This window comes from Manihot esculenta, chromosome 11, assembly GCF_001659605.2.
Source record: "Manihot esculenta cultivar AM560-2 chromosome 11, M.esculenta_v8, whole genome shotgun sequence".
In the NCBI taxonomy this organism is placed as follows: Eukaryota; Viridiplantae; Streptophyta; class Magnoliopsida; order Malpighiales; family Euphorbiaceae; genus Manihot; species Manihot esculenta.
In genome coordinates, this window is record NC_035171.2 from 13644017 (window position 1) to 13671923 (window position 27907).

The 27907-nt window shown below is 38.0% G+C and overlaps 2 protein-coding genes across 3 annotated transcripts; both read right to left on the reverse strand.

The window, feature by feature from the left end:
* Positions 1-1551: 1551 nt before the first annotated feature.
* Positions 1552-6596, reverse strand: LOC110617759 (uncharacterized protein SYNPCC7002_A1590). 2 transcript variants are annotated; one of them, XM_021760745.2, is made up of 7 exons: positions 6211-6596; positions 5942-6132; positions 5619-5664; positions 5287-5369; positions 5070-5186; positions 2025-2085; positions 1552-1950 (listed from the first exon to the last, which is right to left on the reverse strand). In XM_021760745.2, the coding sequence occupies exons 1-7, from the start codon at positions 6440-6442 to the stop codon at positions 1943-1945; spliced, it is 738 nt and encodes a 245-aa protein (XP_021616437.1). In that variant the 5' UTR covers positions 6443-6596; the 3' UTR covers positions 1552-1942. The 2 variants fall into 2 exon arrangements, with proteins under 2 accessions (XP_021616437.1, XP_021616435.1); XM_021760743.2 differs by having other exon boundaries at positions 1552-2085.
* Positions 6597-6712: 116 nt separating this feature from the next.
* Positions 6713-7338, reverse strand: LOC110617760 (histone H2B). The gene has a single exon (XM_021760746.2). It carries the CDS (start codon positions 7257-7259, stop codon positions 6840-6842), a length of 420 nt encoding a protein of 139 aa, XP_021616438.1. The 5' UTR covers positions 7260-7338; the 3' UTR covers positions 6713-6839.
* Between the last annotated feature and the right edge of the window lie 20569 nt (positions 7339-27907).

Consider the following 27907-nt stretch of genomic DNA (forward strand, 5'->3'; position numbering starts at 1 on the left):
AATTTTTAAAATTTAAAAATATTTTAATATATTTTTTAAATTAAAAATTAATTAATAATTTTTTTATATTATAAAGATTAAATAGTAAATTATTAAAATAAAAAAATTAATTATACTTAAAAGAAATTTCATCAAAATCACCTTTTACAGATAATTTTTTCTCTCTTTTACCTTTTTAATTTATTTTTCATATGGAATTCATTTTTTATACATGATTAATGTTTCTTATCATTTACCATAAAAAAGGATCGTTGAGGTTGCATTAAGGAGGTACTAGGTTGCATTCAGAGGCAAGTACCTCCTTAAGACATGTACAACACTTCTCATCCTATGCTCCTAATCTCAAAAAAAAAACATTTACGACACTTCCCGTCCTAAGTTCCTAATCTAAAGAGACAAAAGTGCTTGAAAAGCTCCACTCCCCCCCTCATGTTGCCCTGACTCAAATCTTGCTTCTTCCTTGACCGGCACTATTAAGACCTTCCTGATCCTTTTTCTTTCTTCTAGAGTGCTTATTTTAGAGCTTAGTAAACTTGTCGCTTTCTTCTCTCCTTATGCCTGATTTAGTTTGAATGCCCCTAAGACTGCTTGAAGACCGACCGACAGTTAGACGTGGTGGCTTTCTTCTTCTGTTGTTCTTATCACTTTTGCCAAGTTAGGTCTTTTTTTGGGCTATGGATTTGCTAGACTCAAGCATTTAAGGAAGTTTTCTTTAGAGGCTGAACAATCTATGGGCTTTTTCTTTATTTTTATTTGTTAAACTGGACTTGATGTTTTTTCCTGTTCCTTAGTGGCTCAGTTAGTATGTATTTTCCACTGGACTGCCTTTTTTCTATCCGGCAAAAACAAAGACATAATAATTTCCTTGAACTTTTCTCATTTTCACCTCCCCTCACTCAGGCGCATGGCTGTGTATGTTACACACATACATAGACCTAGCAAGCAGAGTTCTTCATATTACTCCCAGCAACCACCACCTCCATCCAGATGGATTCAATATCCAAGAGAAATGATCCAGCTAGTACGCCGCTTCCAACTCATAACAGCATATACAACTCAAGAAAAGACTAAGGAAAGAAGCGTTTATCTTTAGAGAACTTCAAAACAATTACATTAAATCATGTACCGAGTCACAAAAACATTCTTGAATAATATCACTATTAACAAGTCGATCCTCTAAAACACGTTTTAGAAACTCATTAGAACATCTAAATTTCTCCACTTCTCTAAACATTTTTGTTCCTCTATGCATTTAGATGTTAATACTTAAAAGAAAAAAATAAAAAGTACCCTTATTGAAGATGAATGTTTAATATTTTTCAAAATAAAACAATGAAAGTATTAATAATACCAAAATCAAGAACTAAATACCCATTTTCTTGAAATTTGACTACCGAAATATGCTGAAATGTACTAAGAAAATGGATGAAAAAACTAAAATGTCTAATAGAATCAATACTTAAAAGAGATTCTAATGAGTTTCTTAAAGACCAGGATCAACTTGTTAATAATACAATATTCAGGGACTTTGTAAATCACTACTCATTTTGACAATGTAAGTAAGCAGTTCCCACATTTGAAATACAAATACATTTATGCTTTGCAGATGTAAGGTGCTCTTGAAATTCTGATCCAAAGAAACAACAATTACTTCAATCTTAAAAACATTCTATTATTCACAACTAATGACATATTATCAACCTAGCAAATATTAAAACACATATAAGGTTCAAAATTTTAGGAAGAGCTCATGAGAGCAACCGCACGAAATCATCCACAGGATGAAATGCTGATTCTGGCTTTTTTTGGCAGCAAGAAGATACAAGTAAATCACTGCTTGAATAATCATATTACCTTTCCTCACAAATCGAGATCTAGGACTAGCTTTGGATTGGAACGACACGAAAAGGTAGGCCTAGAATTGTACTCTGTAAACATGTGACTACTGAACTGAAGAAGATTTGCAGATTCAAATACCGCACTAGCAAGTTTTGCTTCCTCAAATCTAAAATCTCAAATCTTACCAGTTCCAAGAGGCTGCCTTGAGGTGTCACCACTAGCCCATGCTTGGTAGTCTTTCACAAGCTGTACAATGGAAGGAAAATATAAGTCTATATTACGTGGCAAAGACAATTGCAATCACATATCAATATGTTAAGACGCTGAACAGGATACTTAAATTGGGAAATTCAGATTATTAATCTTGTTGAATAAAATTACAACAAATTTTGATGCGAACCACAAATCATACTTCATATATTACTGAATGACCAAGTTGATCACAAGGAGCAAAAACAACTTACAGAAATCAGAGTCATGCTAACTGTCTCTGAAAATTCAAAGTCACTTTTAGGAATTTTTAGAATCATCTTAGTAAGTGGTGCCGATATTTGGTTTTTCATCTAATGGCTCCTATCTGATCATGGACATCCACATTTAATTGTAATGTAGGACAATATGAATCAATTTACAAGGAAATAAAGAAATAAACAGAAAAGCATTCTTTTGATTTCAGAGTTCAAGCATTATTTGGTCTTGCCCCTAAAGTTGTTTACTTCCCCTATCCCTTGAACTGGTTTTCCGCTGTCATTATGCAAGTCAAACAACTATAGCGTGACATAAAGACCACTCATTATCTTTTTTTTTTTTGAAATGGCCACTCATTATCTTTAAGGGATACTTTTGACAATATCACTGTCATTATCTTTAAGTAAAAAGTAAACACTTCCATTTTATAGTGATCACTTCTTATGGCCCAAGGGACCCCTTCTTTTTTTCCAATTCAAGCATCATAATAACATTCACTTGTAACGATATGATTAGAAGGTGAGAGTTGATGCAATTGTAAAGCTGAGAGGCTGTCACAAATTCAAGTCATAGAAGCAAGGAGGAGGTTGAATACAATCAATGACCCTGTTCTGCTCTGCATTGGAGACCGCCTTATTGGTACTGATACAATTAAAATGAACTTTAATGGGTCGTGCAATAAACTGTCCAACTCTCTGGCCATACTGGTTTGTTTATGAAAAAGATAATTTATCTAAATTTTAGAGCCAGAGATTATATTCTTGTTACTGTCCTTATAAAATCGTCTCCTAACTCTAGGGATTCATTAGCCATTTTCTTGAACCTAACCATTAACATCATGTAATCATTTATGATGATTTTCAGTTTTTTTCTGGTTTGGATTAACGGTTAATAGGTCTTCAACCTAATGAACTAAATTTAATTTATATTTCAAATTTAAAAATCTAGAGTAATGATTGTTATCCGGCAAATATATATACACACTACTATTATTATAAACCAAATGTGAATATGCATTTTTATTCTCATTATCAGTCTATTGAAAAGTTGAAGTACAAATTTATTATCATATTAAAGTAAAAAATATTATAAAAATAAATATCTACTAAGCATTAGGCCCATTGGCAATAAAAAATCCAAACATTTGTAAATTTTTTAGATATAATCCAAAGTTTTAAATTTGTCACTACATGCCAAATTCTCAAATATTTTGATAATTTATCCAAATTCAAAATTGAGGAGTGTATCTCTACCGACGTAACATGAGACGTGTCATTTTTTTTATTTTCTCATGAGATCCACATGCCATCTGGAATAACTAATTAACTAAAAAAGAATAAAAAAACTTGGCTAGAAAATAACCAAAGAGTATTTTGATGATTTCACAATTAAAAATCTCAAATCTCTCAATATTCATTTCTAATAAAATTGCCAAAACGCTTGAGAATTTGGCCTGTCACTTCAAGAATTAAAATTTCAAGTTAAATCACAAAGATAGCAAACGTTTGAAACTAACCAGTTAAGTAAACCCTTTTTCAATTCAGTTTTTATGATTTCCAATCAGTAGAATGGTTTTTCAGCTTGTCTCGCTCTCCTACTCCTATCTACCCCAACTAAGAGTAGGGTTTATTCGGTTCAAACAACCTCAAGAATCAAGTATTGCCAAAACAAGACATCAAATGACATTAGTAGCCTACTGTAATTTGAAAAGGAAAAAATATATTATTATTTAACAATGAATAGAATATATATGTTGTAAAGCCAAACCAATAATAATAATAATAATAATAAAGCAAATCTAGGCAAATATTACAATAACTAAACCAAATAGATTAAATTAGATCAGTTTGATTCAGTTAATTGGTTTCACCAAATAATGGTCACCCCTAGGATCAATTGATGAAAAATGTGAAGATAGCAACCCAATATTACACACCAACATCTCTAGTAGTATATGCTATACACAATTCCCACATTTATTATTTTTATAATAGAACAAAGTTATTTGTATCTACTATAATTTGCAAGTATTTCTTATTTATAGCACTCATCTAAAAACTAACCAATTTAAGCAATCACTAAACTTGGAAGGAAGATGAATCAAAATTGAAATAGCAAATTTAACTTTTACAAGAGCTCTTACAGATGTGTTTCCATGGCATCTTATAATAAATCCAATTGATTTTACAGGTATTTTAAAAGACACAGTTTAGCTATTTGAACATATGAAGAACAAATATTATTTAGTATTCCACTATGCGTAGGCCTTTTCTTTCTCTGAAAAAGAAGATATCATATCCTTCTCACATCAATTGAAAACTCTCTTGCTTTTCATAATTCCAGGAAATAATTGATTTTAGGAAACAATAAGCTAAAAGAAAAGGAGGATGGAGACGGGAGCAGAAGCATGGTTGCAAAAGTACAAACCAAATAATAGTGGAAGAGATGCGAAAGAGAAGGAAAAAAATTGCTCTTTCACTATTTTCATTTAATGATCTTCTGACTCCAGTAATCAGCATGAACCTACTGATTGTACTCCAAATGTTGATGCACATTTCCTTATAAATCTTCCTATGGAATCAACAAATGTCTTTTGAGAATCAAAGAGCATATGCATACACAGAACTTACAACCTTAGTATAAGGACATGGGAAATTTCAAGACACTCAACTGTGAACATGTCATGATTTAGCACTATTGGCAGACCTGGCAGCTTGTTTGCATTTATTGATAAACAAATCTCATATAGATTTCCAACAAACCTGTGCCATAAAGCGCGGAAGCATAAGACCAAGTATTTGTTCAAGTATTCTTGTCCCAGTTGATTCTATTGCCTGGACTGGAATTGCACCAAATGCAAAAGGGACTTCAATGTTAACCTAAAGTTACAAATAACAAGTTATGAGCAATAATGAAACATAAAAGGAGATTTGCAATTGCAAATACTAGGCTATACAAGCAAGAGAATCTAATCAGTACCTCAATGACTGCATCGGAAGTAAGTTGTTGCACTGATGAGTTGCTTTGACTGCTGCCACATGAGATATAGTTCACCATAGAAGCTGCATTCCCATAGGAAATAAGTGTCAAAGCACTCCTGAAAAGAGTGTTGTACTGTAAATTTAGAATTTAGAGGCTAATCCTGATAACTACTGTTCTTCAAGGGAAAAAAATCTCTTTAGGCTATCCTTTGCATCATCCAGAAACAGCTAGTGCAAGTGATCAAATAGAACCCAACCAAGTCTGTTTCTACAATTTTACCAGTGAACTTCTCATGCTTGTCTAAATCTATGCGTACATAGGAATCTTACCATTGAACTTCTCATTCTGTGCAACCACCATAGGTGAGCCCTCAAGCTGCCAACAGCCAAAAAATCAAATAAATAAACATCAAAACATAAGCAAGCAAACCATCAAATATAAATGAAAAACTCAACTATAATCAAGCAAGCTATCCTATATAGCATTAAGTCCAATCTACAGAACGTTCTGTTCCCACTATCCCAATAACAAAGTTCCACAGTTTCTGCCACTTGTCTTTCATCTCCTCAACAGGTAAGGACAGTCAAAAAGAGAACCTTAAAATTTAAAACAAAAAAGAAAAAAAAAAACAAGCACTAAACACGAAGTTTACCTTGCATGATAAGAGCTTAATGCAACAACCATTAGGCTGCTCTTCAACTCTAACAAGCAAAACAGGGCAAACCTCAAAAGCAAAGAACTTGAACCTATATACGTAACACCTAAACGTGTTTTCGTCCACTCGCTCTATCCTCTCCGCATCCAACACCGAGTATTGACTAGCCGGCAAGCTCATATACTCAACTGCAAAGCACTCACAACCTTTGACACCATTACAATGAAACAAAAACAAAACAAATGAAAGTCATTTCCTAGCATTACTTAGAGGGCGCCCAAGTTGCCGGACCGATACCGACTCCTTCCGACGGGCAACGAATCTCGCTTTCGGAGTCGAATCGGCAGAAACGCGCAGGAATGGCTTTGGAGATCTATTTAGCGACGAGGACAAATTCAGAGGAAAGGAAACATTAGGGTTCCTGGACTGGAAAGGCAGAGAACGGCTTATGGAAGCTCTTGAAGTAGCAACATTAGTGGAAGAGCAGTTCAGTGCCATTTCACTCGAATTTTAGAAGATAACGTTATTTCAGCAAATCTAGCAGTAAACTGAGAGAACGCCAGTGGCGAAGGATTGGACAACGTGTGGCACTACGGCTAACCAGGCGCATGTTAGCATCACGCTCTCCTCTTCTAACTTGTTGACAAAATTGTGGGCCCCACATTTCCCCCCATTTTTGGACAAGTTTAACCCTCTCATCGTTTTTCATCAACAAGAGGCCTTTACCAAATCCTAGAACCATTGCAATCGAAAGCAAAGTCGGAGAAATTAAGAGTTAAATCAGGAATTTCATTTATCAAATGCAGGAAACTACAATCAAATTCCCATTCATGGTAATATTCTAACCCTTTACATCGAAAACCCTTGAATAAGATGTGGCACAATAACCCTAACCCTAAGAGCTGGTGAACTTAGTAACAGCCTTAGTCCCTTCAGAAACAGCGTGCTTAGCGAGCTCTCCAGGGAGGACAAGCCTAACAGCAGTCTGAATCTCCCGAGAAGTAATGGTGGGCTTCTTGTTGTACCTTGCAAGCCTTGAAGCCTCTTGTGCAAGCTTCTCAAAAATATCGTTGATAAAACTGTTCATGATCCCCATAGCCTTGCTGGAGATCCCGATATCAGGGTGAACCTGCTTCAAAACCTTGAATATGTAGATCTTGTATGTCTCCACGCTCTTCTTTGCCTTCTTTTTCTTCTTATCGATCGCACCTTCCTTCGGCAGTTTCTTCTCTGCTCGTGGCTTCTTCTCTGCCGGTGCCTTCTCCGCCGCCGCCGGTTTCTTCTCCGCTGGCTTCTTCTCTGCCTTTGGCGCCATTTGAAATTCTAATTTATAAACTGACAAAAGAGATCTGTGTAGAGAAGACGAGAATTTGGTAGCTTGAAATTGGATGAATAGATAACTGCGAGTGCGGGATTCATTTATAGAGAGAAATGGTGAGAAGTGATTAGTTGGATTTGACGGGCTACGGATTGATGACGTGGTTGATTGGATTTGCCCATAGGAAAATGAACGGTGAGAGATGATCTTTTTAGCAGAAGCGCATTGTCAAATTCGAAAATTTTCGTGCGCTGCCATAGTGATTTTCAAACTTTTAGAATTTCGCGGGTGATTGAAGCCAACCTTCTCTCAATATTCTCCTCCTCTTGTAAAATAAATTTAATTTTCTGTTTTTAAGTTAATAGTAAAAAAAATTTATATTTTTAAATTTATTATAATTATACTCTATATTTTTTTATTAATTAAAATTTAATTTTTTTAAATTACTTCAATTATATTTTATTATTAAAAAATTAATAAAATTATTACATCCCATAAAGAAAATTTAAAATTAATTATCAAAAAAATTTATATTTTATTTTTATTATAATTTTACCTATACTTTTATTTTTTTTTTATTATAATTTTATCCATACTTTTATTTTTTATTAATTAAACTCTCTCTTTATAATATTTGACCAAATACACCTTACCATTACTTTTGTGTAGTTAAAAATTTATAAAATTATCAATTTTTTTTTACTATTAAATATATTTAAAAATTATTTATTATTTTAATTTTTATCAATAATTTTATAATAATAATTAATTTTAATTCTATTTTAATTAAAATCATTATCAATTGATTTTTTTATTCTGTCTATTATACATATTATTTAGCATTATCTTTTAAAATTATCATTAAAAAAATAATTTTATTAAATACATTAATTTTAAAATATTAAAAATTAATTTAAAATAATATTTAATATAATTTAATTTAAAAATATTAAAAATAATAAAATATTTTTTAGATACATTAAATTATTTTTTAACTCCAAAATATAATATTAATTCATCACTTTTTTAATTATATTAATATTTAGAATAAATTTAAAAAAATAATAATATATAAATTAAATATTTGATTGTTTAGTCTGATTTGATTAAGTGGCTAAAAAAATATTTAATTCATCTAAAATTATAAATTTAATTTTAATTTTTTCATATCAAAAAATTATTAATAAAATAATTAATTTTTAAAAAATTATATTTTTAATTTTATTATAATTTTATCTTAAAATTTTAATTTATTATTAATTTTATTATGAAATTTGCTGACCGGATATGCTGATATGGTACCGATGTTCACGTTACAATTCTATTAATTTTTGCTAATACAAATAGCGATGATTGGAATAATTTTTAATAAAAAATATATATAATACATATTTGGATACAAGTCAAATTAAATTTTATACTTTTACTCAAGATTTAAATAAATTTAATTTAATTTTTTTACTAATTAAATTATTGTATTTTTATTTAATGGCCAAATAAATCTTTATTTAATATGATATTACTTTTTTAATAATAAAAATATTATTTTATATAATAAAATTTTATTTTTGTAATTTAAAAAGTTATTTATTATATTTATATATTTTTTAATTTTTATGTTAATTAAAATATTAAATTTTTATATTTTAAATTTTAAAAAATAATATTTTATTATGAAAAAATATTTTATTATTAAAAATATTTATATTATTAAAAAATATTATATTTATGTTATAATTTATTTAACTCTTAATAAAAATATATAAGCTTAATTAGATTTATTTTCATACCTATTTTATTAATATTTTAATTTTTTTAGAATTTAAAGTAAAATAATTTGAGCCACCTTATTTGTTGATATTTTATTCTTGATAGGTTGAATGATTACTGGAGAGAAAAATGTAAGAATCATGTTTATTTTGGACACTGAAAGAAGTTGAAGCTAAACATGCTATGTGTATAACAAAAAATACAAAAACACAAAGTTCCAACTAAACATGCCACGAGTATATCAAAAAATACAAGTACATAGTTTCTCAATCTCTGACCATCAATCAGTGCAATACGTCATGGATTATGTTATGGTCTTATTTTTAATTTTAATTTTAAAAGTTAATCAAAATTACTTTAATGATCCGAAAACTAGATCGCTACCGGCGCTATAATTCATATCGACTTAAAATCACCGAAATTCATAATAAGTCTACTATACATTCTATTATACCTGATATAATCCCAAACATAATTTTAAAAAGATACAAAAACATTTCAATCTCATAAACCAAAACTTAATATGTGCATATAAACATAACTAAAAATATAAACTCATACTAGAATCCTCATCAAATACTCTAGTATGGTTATCAATACATGCCTCAATTTGGTTTCAATATAATTTAAATTTTAAAATTTTTACGTAATAGGATCATGAACAAAGGGATTATAAAAGCATATAGAAACATTTCAATCTCATGAACAAAAACTCAAAATGTGCATATAAACATAACTACAAATATAAATTCATACTAGAACAATCATCAAATACTCCAGTATAGTCATCAATACATGTCTCAGTTTGGTTCAAATATAGCTTAAACTTTAAAATTTTTACATAATAGGATCATAAACAAAGGGATTATAAAAGAAAATTAGGACAAAACACAATTCTAAACCACAATTTATTACACATCTACAACTACAACTATTATATAAGAACTATAACATAAAACATTGTTGATCTCCCGAACTATTATATAAGAACTATAATTCCAATAGTGTCCATCCCATAACGGATACTCCTCAGGATTTTCTCTTAAATAATAACATAACATATTCATAGTAGCAGGGGTGTAAAATGGGCAGTCCTGTTCTTTCCCTTATATAATACCAGAGGCGTAGAATGGGCAACCCTGGTCTTTTCATATCCGTCATAACATATCATAGCATGGTCAATCCCTAGTGGGTCATCCAACATTCATCCACAATAACAATTAATTATGTATATATCATATTCTTGAATTCTAATGCAAAATAATATAATCATATACACATGGTATTCGTGATGTATGAGCATGCTTAAAACGTTTGATTTCTTTAAAAGAATAGTCTAGTGTAGTTCTACTCACTTCTAGCTAACACAAACCTAGCTCTAAAGCAGTTGTCTCACTGCTAGCCTTTACTTTAAAAGAATAGTCTAGTTTAGTTCTACTCACCTCTAGCTAACACAAACCTAGCTCTAAAGCAGTTGTCTCACTACTAGCCTTTACGTTCTCCCAAGTCCAATCCTACATAGATGGACTTAAATGAGAGACCAAACATAACTTGTACAACACTTAAAACTACCCTAAGAAACCCTTAAAAATGTATAAGAAGACATGTGAAAAACGAGCTGAAAACAGCTGGATAGGGGACTTTCGGTGACAAGTTCGATGGCCTAAAGTCCCCTTACAGATCCGAAGGTCAAACCTTCAAAGGCAGGTTAGATGGCCAAAAGGCAACCTTCACAAGCAGGTTCGGCAGCCAAACATGACTTCTTCTGCAATTTAGAACTCGATTGTGGCTCAACCAATAGCGCTCAAAATGCACCTAAACTCATATGCAACAACTCAAAACCATACATTTACAACTTAAAAATACAAAGAATCACTTAAAACTAACCTAAACTTCAACATGCATTCAGTAAGACCATCAAATCTAGGAAACTCGTCCAACCCCCAAGCTTTCTTTAAACTAAAATATCAACCCTTGCATGCAAAGAAAACACTTAAAATAGGTTATAAACTTCTCAAAACAAAAAGGAAAATGAGGATCCAACTTATCTCTTTGAACAAAGCATAACACAGCAAGAAAGAAGTTGAGGAGAAGAAAAAGATGAGCTCTGAAGGGTCCGATGGCAAAAACGTCGAGAATTCAATCTGATTCTTCAAAAAAAAGGTAAATCTCATGAATTTCTAAAGGATTTATGAAAAAATAAAATGAAACCATCAAGAGGTCTTAGACTCAACTCTGCCCGAAAGAAGAGAGAAAAAACTCCTCTCAAAATTGGGTTAAGGCCTTTTATAGCTAGGTCTGCCAGCTTGTGTTCGGTGGCCAAATCTTGATGATTTGAAAATTCTTTTTTTTTTTTAACACGTTTTAAAATGCTTAAAATTCATTTTATAAAAAAATCCATTTTATCCTTTTAAAATTTTTTATTCTGAAATTTCGGATTCTAACGGAGATTCTGTTGGAAAGTTGGAATTCCGACACTAGAATTTAGTCAGGTATTACATTATTCCCCCTTAAGAACATTCGTTCCCAAATGTTCAGCCATACATGCAAACACATAGCATACACATTAAGAAAACACATAAACTATTTAATAACTTACTTTAAAAGAGATAAGGGTACTGCCTAAGTATTGACTCTTTGGTCCCCCTAGTACACTTTTCCATATTATGGTGATTCCATAAAACCTTTATCATTGTCATTTCCTTATTTCTCAGCTTTTTGATCTGCATGTCTATGATTCGTACTGGCTGTTCAATATAGGTAAGATCTCCTAGGATCTCTATATCAGGCTCACTAAAAATCTTGCCCGGATCTTACATGAATTTATGTAATATAGAAACATGAAAAATCGGTTGGATTCTCTCCATGGAAGTAGGTAAATCTAACTTGTAAGATATATTCTCAATCTTTTGCAAGATTTCAAAGGGTCTGATGCACCTTGAAGCTAGTTTACCTTTCTTTCCAAAATGAATCACCCTTTCATAGGAGATACCTTAAGCAATACCATATCTCCCTCCTGAAAGACAACTTGCTTTCCACGGATATTTGCATAGCTCTTCTATCTAGTCACGGCTATTCTGATACTTTCTCTGATGATGGGCACCACCTTGTTGGTGATTTCTACTAATTTTATTCCTGCTAAAACCCTTTCTCCTACTTCTTTCCAACAAATAGGTGATCTACACTTTCTCCCATATAAATCTTCATAGGGAGCCAACCCAATCCTAGCATGGTAATTGTTATTGTAGGTAAACTTCACCAATGGTAGATGTTACCTCCAATAACCATCAAAGTCTAGCACACACATCCTTAACATATCCTATATGATTTGGATGGTCCTTTCTGACTATCTATCAGTCTGTGGGTGGAAAGCAGTGTTGAATCCAACCTTATGCCTATAGCATTCTGCAGACTCTACTAAAACCTGAAGGTAAACTAGGATCCGCTATCTGACACTATAGAAATTGGAGCCTCATGCAACCTGATGATTTCTTCCACATAGATCTATGCCAGTTTTTCCACAAAGTAACCACTCTTAACAAGGATAAAGTGAGTAAATTTGGTCAATCTATCCACTATTACCCATATAGAGTCATGTCTGTTGGACGTCACTGTTAATCCCACTACAAAATCTATTTTTGCATTTTTTTCATTTTTATTCTAGAATTGGTAGTGGGTTGAGCATTCCAACTGGCTTTTGATGTTTCAACTTCACCCTCTGACACACCTCATAAGTAGACACGAACTGAGCCATTTTTTCTTCATAGAAGGCCACCAATACACTTTATTCAAATCCTGATACATCCTGGTAGCTCTAGGGTGGATACTGTACCTAGCATTATGGACCTCTCTCATAATGTCTCCTTTCAAGCTTATGTCATTTGGTACACATAAAATGTTTTCATAACGGAGAATCCCTCTATTGTCAAACCTGAAATCACCATTCTTACCTTGCTGAATTGCTCCTGCTATTTTCACCAACTTTGGGTACTTGTGTTATTTCTATGCCACTTGTTTCAGAAACAAAAGTGTCACTTTCATTCGTGCCACCAAAGTACTTGTACTAGAAAATTCCAGCTGTAAGCCTTTATTAACAAGCCTGTAAAACTTTTTCACCACTAGTCTCCTTTCCGCTGAGATATGGGATAAACTGCCAAATGATTTCCGGTTAAGAGCATCTACCAACACATTTGCTTTACTTGGATGATACTAAATTTTGCAATCATAATCACTAAGCCGTTCTACCCGTCTCCTATGCCTCAAGTTCAACTCTTTCTGACTCAAGATGTATTGCAAACTTTTATCATTTATAAAGATCTCACATTTCACCCCATATAAGTGTGCCTTCACATCTTGAGTGTAAAAATCACACCTACCATCTCTAGATCATGCGTAGGATAATTTAACTCATGCTTCTTCAACTGTCTAGAAGCATAAGCGATTACTATATCATTGTGCATCAACACAAATCTAGTCCCACTCGGGATGTGATGACAGTTAGCCTCTGACGCCCCAGCCTTAGCAAAGCCCGTGTTAGAAAGATTAGGCCTTAGCTTTATTAGGGCCCAATGCACGAGCCTACTCCTTATACAAGCCCATAACTTGTCCCGACAAGCCGATTTGGGCGTGAACATGCATGTGGGGCCCTAGCCTCAAATATGCATTAGCCCCGTGGGACAAACAAACCATGTGGTACTCGAGATCGTGTCCAAGTGGCGCCAGATGGAATTAAATGGCTGTCTGATGATAGAAAAAGACGCATTACATACGTACGTACGGCCAGCGTAAATATGACAGAAGGGTACAAGCGTAGGACAAAGATTACGCATCACTAAAGTACGAAAGAGAAAAGGAATAAAAGGAATAAAAGGAAACAAGGAGGAGAGACAAACTAAGCTTACCAAAATATACTCTGAACCTAACCCCTTATTGGATCTCAAACATCAATTGGCACCGTCTATGGGAATGAAGGAGATCTTATCATCACTGGAGTTCTCATCCTCATTCACCCACTAAGATCCACATGGCCAATCACAGAGAAAACTATACAGGAATCACCCACCCATGCTGCTTAACCCTCCACCAAGATCAATCGAGACTGTGCCTCGAACTTCCCTGTTTGACCAAGAACTGCAAAGCATGGAACACCAGTTATAGAACACTACCCATTGGCTAGGCCAGATGTTACAGTAAAGAGGGCTCAATACCCCGTTGAGTAGACCACCTATAATCGAAGGGCTCAATATCAATGAGCCTCAACCCACGTTGAACTATCAAATCTCCCAACAGAGTAGTAGGAGGACCGAAATGGAGATGAGGAAGCAAGTCGGAGAAATGAGCCAACAGCTCGAGCTAGAGGCAGGATAGCAAGGGAACTCATTGAGAATGATGGGGCCAAGAGCTACTCTTTTGAGTCTTCAGAAAGGTCAGAGAGTGAAGAGCTAGAAAGAAATGACAGCCTGGAGAAGAGATCTAGAAGGGAAGACGCAAACGTAGACCAAAACTTAGAAAGATTGAAAGAGCAACTATTGGCAGAGTTGGGAGCACAGGACAACAACAGTCCCCTATCACCAACCTCGTTGCCCTTTGTAAAATGGGTTCAGCAAGAAACACTACCAAAGAAGTTCATGATGCAAACTTTGGCAGCCTATAATGGGACAGAAAACTCTCGAGAACATGTCTTGAACTACAAGACGTTCATGGAGTTGTAGACTCACTCGAATGCCCTAATGTGTAAAGTCTTTCTGACCACCTTAACAGGAACAGCCCGGGCAAGGTTCAACAGCCTAGAGTCAGGGAGCATCAAGAACTTCATAGACTTGGCTAGTGTATTCATCAGCAGATTCATTGCCAGAGTTTCGGTGGAAAGAAAGATGAGTTACTTAGGGATGGTTCAACAGAGGAGGAATGAATCCCTAAGAGAGTATGTGGCCAGGTTCAACTCTAAGGCTTTGCACATACCTAAGCTAGATGAGGGAAGAGCAGTAGAAGCAATGTAGAAGGGCACAACCCCCTAGAGTTCTTTGGGTCACTTTGCAAAAAGCTCTCTACTACCCTGTTAGAGCTAATAAAGAGGGTGGAGAAATACATAAGGTAGGATGATACCTTGATGACCAGCCGATTTGCTAGGGATGATAGAGAAAGAGGAAGGCTTGGGGAGGACAAGAGGCAAGATAGGTCGAAAATGAGATAGGATCGAGGACCGAAGGAACTGAAGAAACACCAATGGGAAAGAAAGGAATAGAGAACTTATCAATCCCGGATCCCCACCGAAGTCACTCCTCTAAACATGTCCAAAGCCGAGGTGCTCGTAGTAGTCTAGGACAAAGATTTCGTGTAATGGCCCAAGCCCATGAAGGTAGAGGCAAATAGAAGGGACCCAGATAAATAATGCCAATACCATAGAACACATAACCATGACACAAACGACTGCTATTAGCTAATAAATGAGATAGTAAGGCTGATTAAGAGAGGCCATCTCCAAAATTTTGTAAAAAAGACAGAAGGGCAAAGGCAGCAATAAGGTGCGACTGGAGAAAGGCCAAGAGGCATATTAGAGCACTAATAAATGATGGCTCTAGTAGAGCAATTAACATGATTTTAGGAGGGATTGGAGGCCGTATGAGTAGGAGGGGGAAGAAGAGAGGTAGAGACGAAAATGAAAGTGGCGCATTGGTGATGCAGGTCGCTGAGCACTCCCCAATAACCATCTCCTTCTCCCCAGAGGATGCATAAGGAGTACAGATACCCCACGACGATGTCCTGGTCATCGAAGCAGTCATCCATAACTTAAGGGTTTGTAAGGTGTTAGTTAATGACGGTAGCAAGGTGAATCTACTACCCTCCAGGTTTTCCAACAGATGAAAATACCTAAGGAGCAGCTCGTCAGGGACCAAGCCCCGATCAAAGGGATATGGGGAACCCCAGTAGCGGTGGAAGGAAAATTTAAAGTAGCCTTCACTTTAGGGGAGCCCCCCTGTCATGCACTCACTATGCAATATTCCCGGTGGTGAAGCTACCTTTGCCTACAATACTATTCTGAAAATACCAATGCTATATGATTTTGAAGCAGTGACCAGCATTCAGTATCTAATCATGAAGTTCCTGACGGAGGCAAAAGTTGAAATTGTCCGCGGCAGATAGGAAGAGGCCAAAGTGATATATCTGGCCACTGTAGAGGAACAATGCACCCAGCCAGAGGAGGTGAACCCTGAGTTTATGGAAGTTAGAGATGAGAGGAAGGAGGCCAAGACTGAACTAGTTGACAAGTTGGAGACCTTCCCACTATCCAAAGAAGAAAGCGACAAGGTCTTCAGCATCAACTCAAGCCTAGAAGAGGGCCAGAAAGAAGCTGCAAGGGCCTTAATCAGGGGGCATGCCTCAAGCTTTGCCTGGAAACCGTCGGATATGGCAAGGATTGATTCTGAGGTGATGACACACAAGTTGAACGTCTTCCCTGATGCCAAGCTCGTGAAACAAAAGAAGAGAGTCTTCGGGAAAGAGAAGCAATAGGTCACGAGGAAAGAAGTAGAGAAATTGGAAAAGGTCGGGTTTATTAGGGAAGTAATGTACCTACAGTGGTTAGCTAACCCTGTGTTAGTAAAAAAGGCCAATGGGAAGTATAGGATGTGTATAAACTTCATCGACCTAAACCAGGCCTGCCCAAAAGATTGTTATCCGCTCCTTGATATTAATAAAATGGTCAATTCTACGACCAATTTTGATTATTTATCATCTTTAGATGCTATGTTGGGTATCACCAAATCTCCATTGATAAATCAAATGAAGAGAAGACCTCCTTTATAATTGAAGATGGGACATATTGCTATAAGGCTATGCCTTTCGAGTTGAAGAACGTCGGGGCTACATACCAGCATCTGATGAATAAAATCTTCAAAGACCAAATAGGGAGAAATGTAGAGGTATACGCCAATGATATGATAGTTAAAAGCTAAACTTTTCAACAACATCTGACTGAGGTAGAAGAAGTCTTTCGGGTAGTGCAATGATACAGAATGAGGTTGAATCATGTGAAGTGTGCTTTCTTCATTAGAAGAGGGAAATTTTTGGGTTACATGGTCAGTGGAAAGAGCATAGAGTCAAACCCAAAAAAGGTAGAAACCATATTGAACATTCCTGAGCCGACTTGCATAAGGGATGTAGAGAGGCTCATGGGAGGAGGAGTAGCACTTAACAGGTTCATGTCCAGCTCTATGAGAGATGCTTACCCTTCTTCAAGAAATTAAGGAAGTCCTGAATTTCGAATAGTCAGAGGATTTATAAGAGGCCTTCAAGAGCCTTAAGGAATATCTCAGCTCCCACATGTACTCAACAGTCCCTTGGTGGGAGAAGATTTGTTGATCTACTTAGCTGCATCAGAACATGCAGTGAGTGTCGTGCTGGTAAGGGAAGAGGCAAGGATCTAAAAGTCGATTTTCTATGTCAGCAAGGTATTTAAGGACGTCGAGGTCAGGTATATGACTGATCAACCTTTGAAAAAAGCTGTGAATCATTGTTTATTCACTTTGTTACTAGCAGTAAGGAAATTCATAATGTATCTAGGAGATCAGTAAGGAATGGTTATGACTAATCAACCTCTGAAAAAGATCCTACACAGGCCTGAAACTTAAGGGCAGATGCTAGCATGGTCGATAGAAATCAGCCCGTACTCTATCATTTACCGACCTCATGCAACAATTAAAGCACAAGCTGATAGAGCATAATTTAGTCCATTTTATTATGATGTTATTGATGTTAATTTACCCTATTTCTGCTTAATTTTGTGGTTTTAATCTTATTCTGTAGAAAATAGTGTAAAGAGACAATTTGGAGAAAATGCCCCTAAAACTGCCTTAATTGGAGCAAAGGAGAGCAAGCATGCTAAGTGCAACTGAAAGGAGCCAAATAAAGAAAGTAATTTGAAATTCAAATTTCAAATCCTTAAGAGAATTCAAAATTCAAATTCAAGATTCAACTCATTAAGGAAAGTGCCAAATAAGGAAAGTGCAGTCAAAAGAGCAGTTTGAAATTCAAGATCTTCAAGAATCCTTTTCCTTATTCAAGAAGCCAAATCTTCAAGATGCATATTCAGATTTTGAAATTCAAATTCAGCTTGCCAAAGAAGCCAAAGAAGCCACCCATGCCACACATGCCACACATGCCATGCACATTCAAAATTCAAATTGCAAAAGGTAGGCTCCATCTCATCACATAGGCGGCAAGGCATGGGCAGCATATGGGCAGCCAATTGAAGACACTTGGGCAGCAAGTAAGAAGACCTAGGGCAGCATTTCAATTCTATTTAAACATCTCTTCAATTGCCGCACATCCGCTCCACATTATAGACAACAATCGGCCACCTCATCACTTCATTTGGGCAGCACTTGGGCAGCAACTAGGGCAACATATGAAGACTATATAAAGCCTTCTAAGGCTGCCGCACAGGGATACCACTCAATTCTTCAATTCGGCCAAGACAAGGGTGCCGCACCTCTCCACCTTCTCCAATTCGGTTCTTCATCTTCTTTCCTCTTTTCTTTTTATTTTCTTGTTTTTGGTTCAACCATGAGTGGCTGAAACCTTTTATTCTAGTTGAAGATTGGTTGAAACTTTAGTTGTTCTATGGATTGTGAGATCTGAACACACATTGTTTGTCTTTTGGTTATTTAATATTTATGCAATTTCATGCTTGATTCCATTATTGCTTTGTTATTTTGATCAATGTGGCTAATTGATTCTTGATTGTAAGGTAATATATTATTAGTTTCAATAATTTTGAGTCCGTAATTGCTTGGATTGTTCAAACACAAGGACACTTGGTGTAATAACTAGCGATATCTCCATGCATTTGGGTAGCTAGGAGTGGATCTCTCTATTTCTTAATGCAGTTGACAGTTGTTTTGATGCCTAAGACCCAAGGACGTTCCTTAGCAACTTGTTGATTAGTAATTAATTAGAGGACGTTCCCTAATTGGTTTATGATTAAGGAGAGACATGGTGGTGAGAAGCGTCTTCCATCTCCATAACTAATCTATTGAATTAATCAAAAGAACATAAGTTTCAATGATCAATCCCAACAACTGAAGTGGATCCAATTCTTCAACTAGATCTCTCTCATTATTAATTTCTCTTTATTCTTATTATTTGCTTCTTTTATTGCTTCCAGTATTAGATCTCTTAAATCAATCTCAAAACCTCCCCTTTTTACTTTTACTGTCAGTTTACTTCTCTTTCAGTTTATTTGCTTTGAGTTTACTGTCAGTGCATTCTCTTGGTCTTGATAAGGAAGGTTGGTAAGTTTTCAATTCCCTATGGATTCGATCCTTTCACCACTGTCTACATTTGTAAGATTGTTGATAACCAGAAAGGTTATTTTTGACCGGCTTCGATAATCGCGAGTCAAAAATTGGCGCCGTTGCTGGGGAATTGATTTAACTAATATGTTTTTCTTTCATGACCAGATCTGAACATAGGGAAACTCTGCCTTACGATCCGAAAAGCAAGCAAGTCACGCCTGAACCGCCCACTAAAGAGCACCTCTGCGCAGATCAACCTTCTGAAACATTTGAACCGCACCATCCAACTCCAGAGATGGCTGAAAACGTGGCACAACCTGCTGCCTATGCTGGACATGCTGTCCAAGATCAAATAATACAAGAAAATCCAGCCATGAGGGCCCCAATACCAAAAGAAAGAACCATGAGAGAGTTGGCAGCACCTATAGGTGATCAAGCACTCCTTTGCATCACTTATCCACCTCTGACAGTTCCCTTTGAACTGAAAACAGGTTTGATTCATCTACTTCCTAAATTTAGAGGTTTAGAAAATGAAAATCCACACAAGTACTTGAAAGAATTCAACATTGTCTGTTCATCTATGAGACCTCAAGGTATTTTTGAAGATCATGTTAAGTTGAGAGCTTTTCTTTTTTCACTTGATGATTATACTAAAGATTGGTTATTTTATTTACCACCTGGATCTATCACTTCTTGGGATGACATGGTAATAACTTTTCTGAACAAATACTTCCCAACTTCTAAAGCCATTAGCATAAGAAGAGAGATCAGTAGCATTAGGCAAAAACAATATGAGGATTTGTATGACTATTGGGAAAGGTTTAAAAGATTGTGTACAGTTTTTCCTCAGCATGATATTTCAGATAAGGCACTCATAGAATTCTTCTATGGAGGATTGCTATTATCAGAAAGAAGATTTATTGATGTAGCCTGTGGAGGTTCCATTGCAGACAAAACACCTAGGAAGATGAGAGAGTTGATCTCCACCCTTGCAGCCTCATCTAGGCAATATGGAGAAGAAAAGCAACTACAGAGAGGAGCCAATGAGGTAAGTACATCTACTATTTCCTCTCAGCTTTCTGAACTGACCTCTTTTATGAAAGATTTTGCCATAGGACTAGCTCAACAGGCTCAAGCATCCCAACCACCTAGGCCATGTGGGATTTGTGCATATGTAGGACACTCAACTGATCAATGTCCTACTCTTCAAGAAGATAGCCAGCAAGTGAATGCCATTGGAGGTTACAATCGCCAGGTAAGACATGATCCATATTCTAACACCTACAATCTAGGTTGGAGAGACCACCCCAATTTCAGCTATAGAAGGGCTAACAACAACCAGAACTATCAGAATTATCAAAGAAATCAAGCCCAACCAGCACCTCCAAGTTCCAACCAGCACCTTGAGAAGATGATAGAGACTTTGGCAAACTCTTTGCAAACTCTCCAACAACAGGTGGGACAAATGGCCATATCTATGAGCAAGTCTGAATCCCAAGGTAAGCTACCTTCCCAAATTGAAACTAATCCTAGACAGAATGTGAGTGCTATCACATAGAGAAGTGGGAAAGAGCTTCAAGATGCCAAATCTGAGGAAGAGAAGCAAAAGGCGCAAGAACCAGGTGTTTCAGCTAGACAACCTGCGCACCACCTCTCCAAGTTGAATGGGCGACCTCCATCTGAAACCTCTCCAACGCACAAGCAGAATGCAGATCAACAGGTAAGTTTCAAAATTCCACCTCCTTTTTCAAAAAGATTTGAAAGAACACAAAAAGAAAAAGAAGAAAAGTAGATCCTTGAGACCTTCAGGAAAGTGGAAATCAACATACCTCTGCTAGATGCTGTTAAACAGATTTCCAGATACGCAAAATTTCTAAAAGAACTATGTACCAACAGAAGAAAGCTTGCTGAGAGAGAGAAAGTAAGTGTAGGTGAGGTTGTTACTGCTGTGATTAAAAGAGAACTCCCAACCAAATGTAAAGATAAAGGAATCTTTGCTATTTCTTGCAAAATTGGGAATGTTGGGATTAAGAAAGCTATGTGTGATCTAGGTGCATCCATTAATGTTATGCCTCTTGCTATTTATAATTCTTTGAATGCAGGTGCACTGAAAGACACAAGAGTTGTGATTCAATTAGCTGACATATCTGTGGTGTATCCAAAATGAGTTCTAGAAGATGTTCTAGTACAAGTAGATGAACTTGTCTTTCCAGCAGACTTTTATGTGATTGATACAAAGGAAGACGATGGTAACACTACTTTAGACATCCTATTTGGACGTCCTTTCTTAAGCACTGCTAGGACTAAAATAGATGTGCATGATGGCACTCTCACCATGAAATTTGAAGGGGAAGTGATTAAATTTAATGTTTATGATGCCATGAAATATCCCCATGATATGTCCCTTGTTTATGGTTTTGATATTATTGATTGTTTGAGTCAGGACATCTTTGATGAGAATCAAGATGATATACTAACCAATGATCTTTGCAGGGAGATTAACCAGGAAAAGGAAGAGAGCCAGAAAGAGTTAGAACTGAAGGAAACAGTCTGCAGCATCCAACAGATGAGCTGCAGACAACCGCAGGAAGAACCGAGGCAGATCGCACCCTTTCAGAATGGATCGCAGAGCCAGACGCAGAACCAAAATTCCATCGCGTCTCTTCAGCTTCCATCGCAGCCTCTTCAGCTTCCGATGCAGATAGGCCTTGCGCAGAAGGAGAAAATTGAAATCAGTTCAGCTAGACAGCAGTATACAGGTCAAAAAATTGCAGAACCAGATCTAAAGCCTCTTCCAAACCACTTGAAATATGTGTACTTGGGAGCTGAAAAGACACATCCAGTGATAGTGTCCAATCAATTAAGCCAGACTGAAGAAGAAAGCCTCCTTAGAGTACTGAAGAAGCACAAGGGAGCCATATGATGGACCATAGATGACATTAAAGGTATCTCCCCTGCCACATGCATGCATAAAATACACATGGAGGAAGAATGCAAGCCAGTCAGAGATGCTCAAAGAAGGCTGAATCCACCTATGATGGAGGTGGTGAAAAAGGAGATAGTCAAGCTTCTGGATGCAGGTGTCATCTACCCAATCTCTGATAGCAAATGGGTAAGCCTTATGCATGTAGTCCTAAAGAAAACTGGGATCACCTGTAATACCCGGCTAGACTCCGGTATCAGAATTCCTACCGTCCGGTGGAATCTCGGATGTCGGAAGCCTCTAGTAGGGTAAAACCATGTTTTTATGAAATGTTTTAATGTGTTTTATGTTTTAAGCATGAAAGAAAATGAGTTTTTGCATGAAAATAACATTGGAGGAAAACTCAGGTTCGGCCGCCGAACCTCAAGTTCGGCCGCCGAACATGCATGCGTTGCGGGTGTGCTTTAGGCCCCCGAAAGCATAAGTGAGGGAAGTTCAGGTTCGGCCACCGAACCCCAAGTTCGGCCGCCGAACATGGCATGCATGCGGAGGCACATTCGGCCCCCGAACGTGGTCTGGCCAGCCACTATAAAAGGGTCCCTTAGCCGAAAACGGGCGAGCTTTTTCCCCATTTTCGGCCAAGGTGAGTCTCCGCCGCCCCTCACCCATCTTTGACGTCTTTCCTCTAGATCTTTCAAGATTTTCATTTGTTTTAACCTTGTTTTGAAGATTTGAGCTTTTGAGCAAAGTTTTGGAGCTTGGAGGTTCAAGAACCCAATTTCTCCCAACTTCGAGTTTAGGTCATCTCTCTCTCGATCTTCAAGAGGTAAGAGCCGATCTTAAGCTCATTGCATGTTTTAAGTAAGTTTTTAAGTAGATCTATGGGATAGAATGCATGTTTAGGTTATGGTTATGCTTTTGGAGTTTATGGGCATAAATGTATATTCATGAACAATGTGAACTTCTTGATGTGTTGTAGATGGGGTTTATGTTGGTTTGAGGCCCCTAGGAACATGTATGCTTGTGTTTGTGTGTTGTAGAATAGGTTTGATGCATGTTGGAAAGGTTTGGAGGCGAAATGTGCATAGGGAGCCAAGTTTCTGCCCTTTGGCAGAAACCAGGTTCGGCAGCCGAAGGACTTTCGGCCGCCGAACATGGCTGGGGAGGCAGCCTTTCGGCTGCCGAAGCTTGCCCCCGAAAGGGAGACTTTCGTCTCTGTCTGGCAGTTTCGGCCGCCGAAAGTGCCGCCGAACATGCATGAGTTTCGTCTCTGTCTGGGAGTTTCGGCCACCGAAGGTGCCGCCGAACCTGCCTGACTTTCGGCTCTGAAGGGACTTTCGGCCGCCGAACCTGCCGCCGAAAGTGCCCTGTCCAGGCCTTCCTTGCATGTTTTTGTATGGTTGTTTCATGATGTTTTAGGGGGTTTTTGGGGAGTAGTTTATAGTTATGTTCAGGTATGTTTGGTCCCTCATTTGAGTCCACCTGTGTAGGTTCGGAACCGAGGAACCGAGGACCCCAGCAGTGAGTTCAGCTGCTTCGGTGTTGTCAGAGTTAGCCAGAGGTGAGTGGAACTAAACTTAATCTTTTAAATTAAATGTTTTATCATGTTTCATGCATCATGATTATGCAATAGGATGATTGCATTAGTTTCCACGAATATGCCGCATTGCATCGATTGTTGTTGATGTGGGTGAATATTGGATGACCCAATTAGTCCATGACAGGAAGACCAGGACCCCATTCTACGGCCTGGCACTATGTAAGGAAAGACCAGGACCCCATTCTACGGCCTGGCACGGTTATGGGACTCGAAGACCAGGAGCCCAGAGGAGGCCCTGGGGCAAATGGTAAGTAATGTATGTTATGACAGGAAGACCAGGACCCCATGCTACGGCCTGGCACAGAGTTAGCTTGGACTAGTTGGTGACAAGTTCACCCAACCCTTATGTGAATTGTCTGTGTTATGATGCATTTCATGGGAGCATAGTGTTAATATATTTTATAGTTCTACTCACTGGGCTTTTAGCTCACCCCTCTCCCTTTTACCCCCAGGCTTGCAGGTACAGGATAGAAGAGGAGGTCAGTTAGAGTAAAGATTGTTTGTGTAATAGTTAGAATGTGGACATGACAAAATCGTAGTATGATGTAATGTAATAGTACAGTATAGTTATGTAATGATGTTTATGGATTATTAGAGGTGTGCTTGACCATAGAATGTTGTTATCCCTTTTAATACATGATCTTAGAGATTTTATGATGTTTATGTAAACCAACTCGACATATGTTATGTCACCCATTTGGGGGCACTGATGAGATCCCACTGAGGGATCAATGTTATGATTATGTTATGTATAATGTATATGGAAAGAAAAGTTTTAATTTTTATGTATGTTGTTGATCATGTATGGGATTAAGCAGGTTCACAGGATGCATGTTAGGCTTGCTACAGGTCCCGGTGGCCTTAAGTCGACCCGGATCCTAGCGCCGGTAGCGGTCCAATTTTCAGGTCGTTACAGAATGGTATTAGAGCCCTAGGTTCATATGGTCGGACCTAGAGTGTCGGGCTTATAGATGTTATAGAAGGTCAAGCACAATAGGAAAGATCATGTCCACTAGGATAGGATGTGGAGTCCTGTCTTGATTAATGATGTGAAATGCCATGATGATATGCTATGATATGTGATGTGTGATGCGGGTTCATGTGTGCCCACATGAACCATATGGTGCTAATGTTTGTGCTATGTGTGCTGTTTTTCAGAAAACAGGATGAGGGGAACTCGTCGATCAGCGAGATTGACTGGAGTACCACCTGAGGATGAGGGCATGAGCGCCCGTCCTCCAGCATTGCCTAGGGCAATGTCTAGTAGATCTAGCAGAGAAAGGGCAGCAAGAGACCCTAGGAGGTCTTTGGATCTGGGTAGGAGCAGATCAGTTAGAGGAACAGTTCAGGGCGGAATGTCAGAGGAAGTGGGGGACCAGATGGATGTAGAGCAGAGGAGGGATGGCAGTTTGGGAGTTAGCATGTCGGAAGAAGGTATGGGAGAGTCCCAAGGAGGCACTCAGGCCTCGGGATTTGTTCAGCCACCCCACTACCCACACTTCTCACAACATCTCGGGTATTCGATGGGAGGTACATCGGATTACCCTAGCTTCACTCCTTATCCCACACAGATGCCATACCCACCATACTACCCACCATATTCGCAATACCCAATGTATCCACCCCCACCTTACTATCCAAATCCAGCAAACCCTACCTCAGAAAATGTTGCACCACCTCCACCACCTACAGAACCAGCAGCCCCAGTTGCTCAACCTTCTAGACCTAGCTCAGCCAGTGGGAGCAAGGTCAAGATGACTGAATACATGAAGCTGGGTGCTCCCCAGTTTGAGTCAGGTGATGACCCGTTTGTGTATCTTGAGAGGGTCAAGACTATTACAGAGGAGTTAGGGGCTGATGACAGTAGAGCCATTCAGATGGCTGGGTTCACGCTTAAGTGCAAGAAGGCACGAGAATGGTTCAAGAATTATGTGAACCCGAGAGTGGACAGCATGTCCTGGGAAGAGTTTGCAAACGAGTTTGCAGGTTGGGCTTTTCCCGATAGTTCAAGGGAGCTGAAAATGATAGAGTTTGAACAGTTGAGGCAGACAGAGGATATGAGTGTAGAGGAGTACACCGACAGATTCTTGGAGCTGTTGCCTTTTGCTGGGCAGAGTCTGGATACAGATTCGAAGAAGTCAAGGAGGTATGTCATGAAACTTCATTCCAGGTATTCCTCCTTGATTCAGTCCGTGGACAGGGAGAGCTTCCATGCCATAGTAGATATGGCTAGGAAAATGGAGGCCAGTGCCATCATTCAGGGGACAGTTAAGCAGACAGTGGCATAGCCTTCTGGTTCTAAAACTCCGGGTGGGGGAAGATTAGATCCTTCTACCCTGAGTGCAGCAGCTTCAGGCAGTAAGAGATGGGGTAAGCCCAAGGGCAAGAAGAATAAGTTCTGGAATAAAGTCAAGTCTAGTCTGGGATTTGGAAGTGGCTCAAGCTCTGGTGCGGACAATGCAGTTTGTGCGAAGTGTGGTAAGTCACACAGGGGAGTATGTCGATTTGGGACGAACGCCTGTTTCAGATGTGGTCAGGAGGGGCATATGGCCCGAGAATGTCCAAGAGCAGTCCCGATGGCTCAGTCCCAGCAGACAGCCTCAGGCAGTGTAGCGCAGCCAGCAGCTCTAGCCATGACTCAGGCCAGTGGCACAGGCAGAGGGAGAGGGGCGGCCTCTTCTTCAGCGGGTTTCAGAGGTGAAGGTCCATCAGCTCCAGCACGGATCTTCACAATGACACAGCAGGAGGCAGATGCATCTAACACCGTAGTGGCAGGTAACTTAATTATTGGTTGTTCAGATGTGTATGCCTTGATGGACCCTGGTGCATCTCATTCTTTTATTGCTCCGAGAGCCGTGGGGAGGTTAGGTCTGATGACTTCTGGGTTAGAGTGTCCTCTCTGGGTCAGTGGACCCAAGTGTGACCCATCAGTGGCAGAGTCAGTCTGCCAGTGTAGTCCTGTGTTTGTTGAGGGAAGATGCTTGTCCGCCGACCTAGTGGTTCTAGATTTGACAGATTTTGACGTCATTCTAGGGATGGACTGGTTATCTACCCATGGTGCTACCTTGGACTGCAGGGACAAGGTAGTCAGGTTCAGAGGTCAGGATGGGTCTGAGGTTGTCTTCAGAGGAGACAGGAGGGGTACACCTAGAGGTCTGATATCAGCTCTTCAGGCTCGTAGGTTGCTCAGGAGGGGATGTCAGGGGTATTTGGCTCATGTGAGAAAGCTTAGCAGTCAGGTCAGAGAGCCCGCCTCAGTGCCAGTGGTTAGAGAGTTCTTAGATGTGTTCCCAGACGAGCTGCCAGGTTTACCACCTGCTAGGGAGATAGAGTTCGAGATAGAACTAATGCCTGGAACCCGACCGATCTCTATCCCTCCCTACAGGATGGCGCCAGCAGAATTGAAAGAGTTGAAGGAGCAGTTGCAGGAGTTTGAAAGAGTTCGAGATAGAACTAATCCCATACATGATCAACAATATACATAGAAATTAAAACTTTTCTTTCATACATTCTCACATATACCAACCTCAACCTGTGCATGCACTGAACATAAACATAACCATAACCTTGACCCCTCTGTGGGATCTCATCAAAGCCCCCAATGGGTGGCATAACATGTGTTGAGTTGGTTTACATCTACATCATAAAACATCTAAGATCATGTATAAAAAAAGGGATAACAACATCCATAGGGTCAAGCACAACTTATAATCCTCAATATCATTATACATAACATGACTATTCAAACTTTACATCATCTTACAAATTATCATGTCCACTTTCTATCTATTACAAACATATGACTTTACTCTTCTTGACTTCTCTGTCTAGCCCGTACCTGCAATCCTGGGGGATTAGGGGAAAAAGGGGTGAGCTACTAGAGCCCAGTGAGCAGAATAATGAAAAACAATATTTAAATTCTCATGCCATCATGTAATGCAACACATCACAACAAATCACATCTCGGATGGTATTGTCACCAATAGTCCTCTACATTCCAAAGTGCCGGGACGTAGAATGGGTACAACCGGTCTTTCTCTTAACATAACATATCACA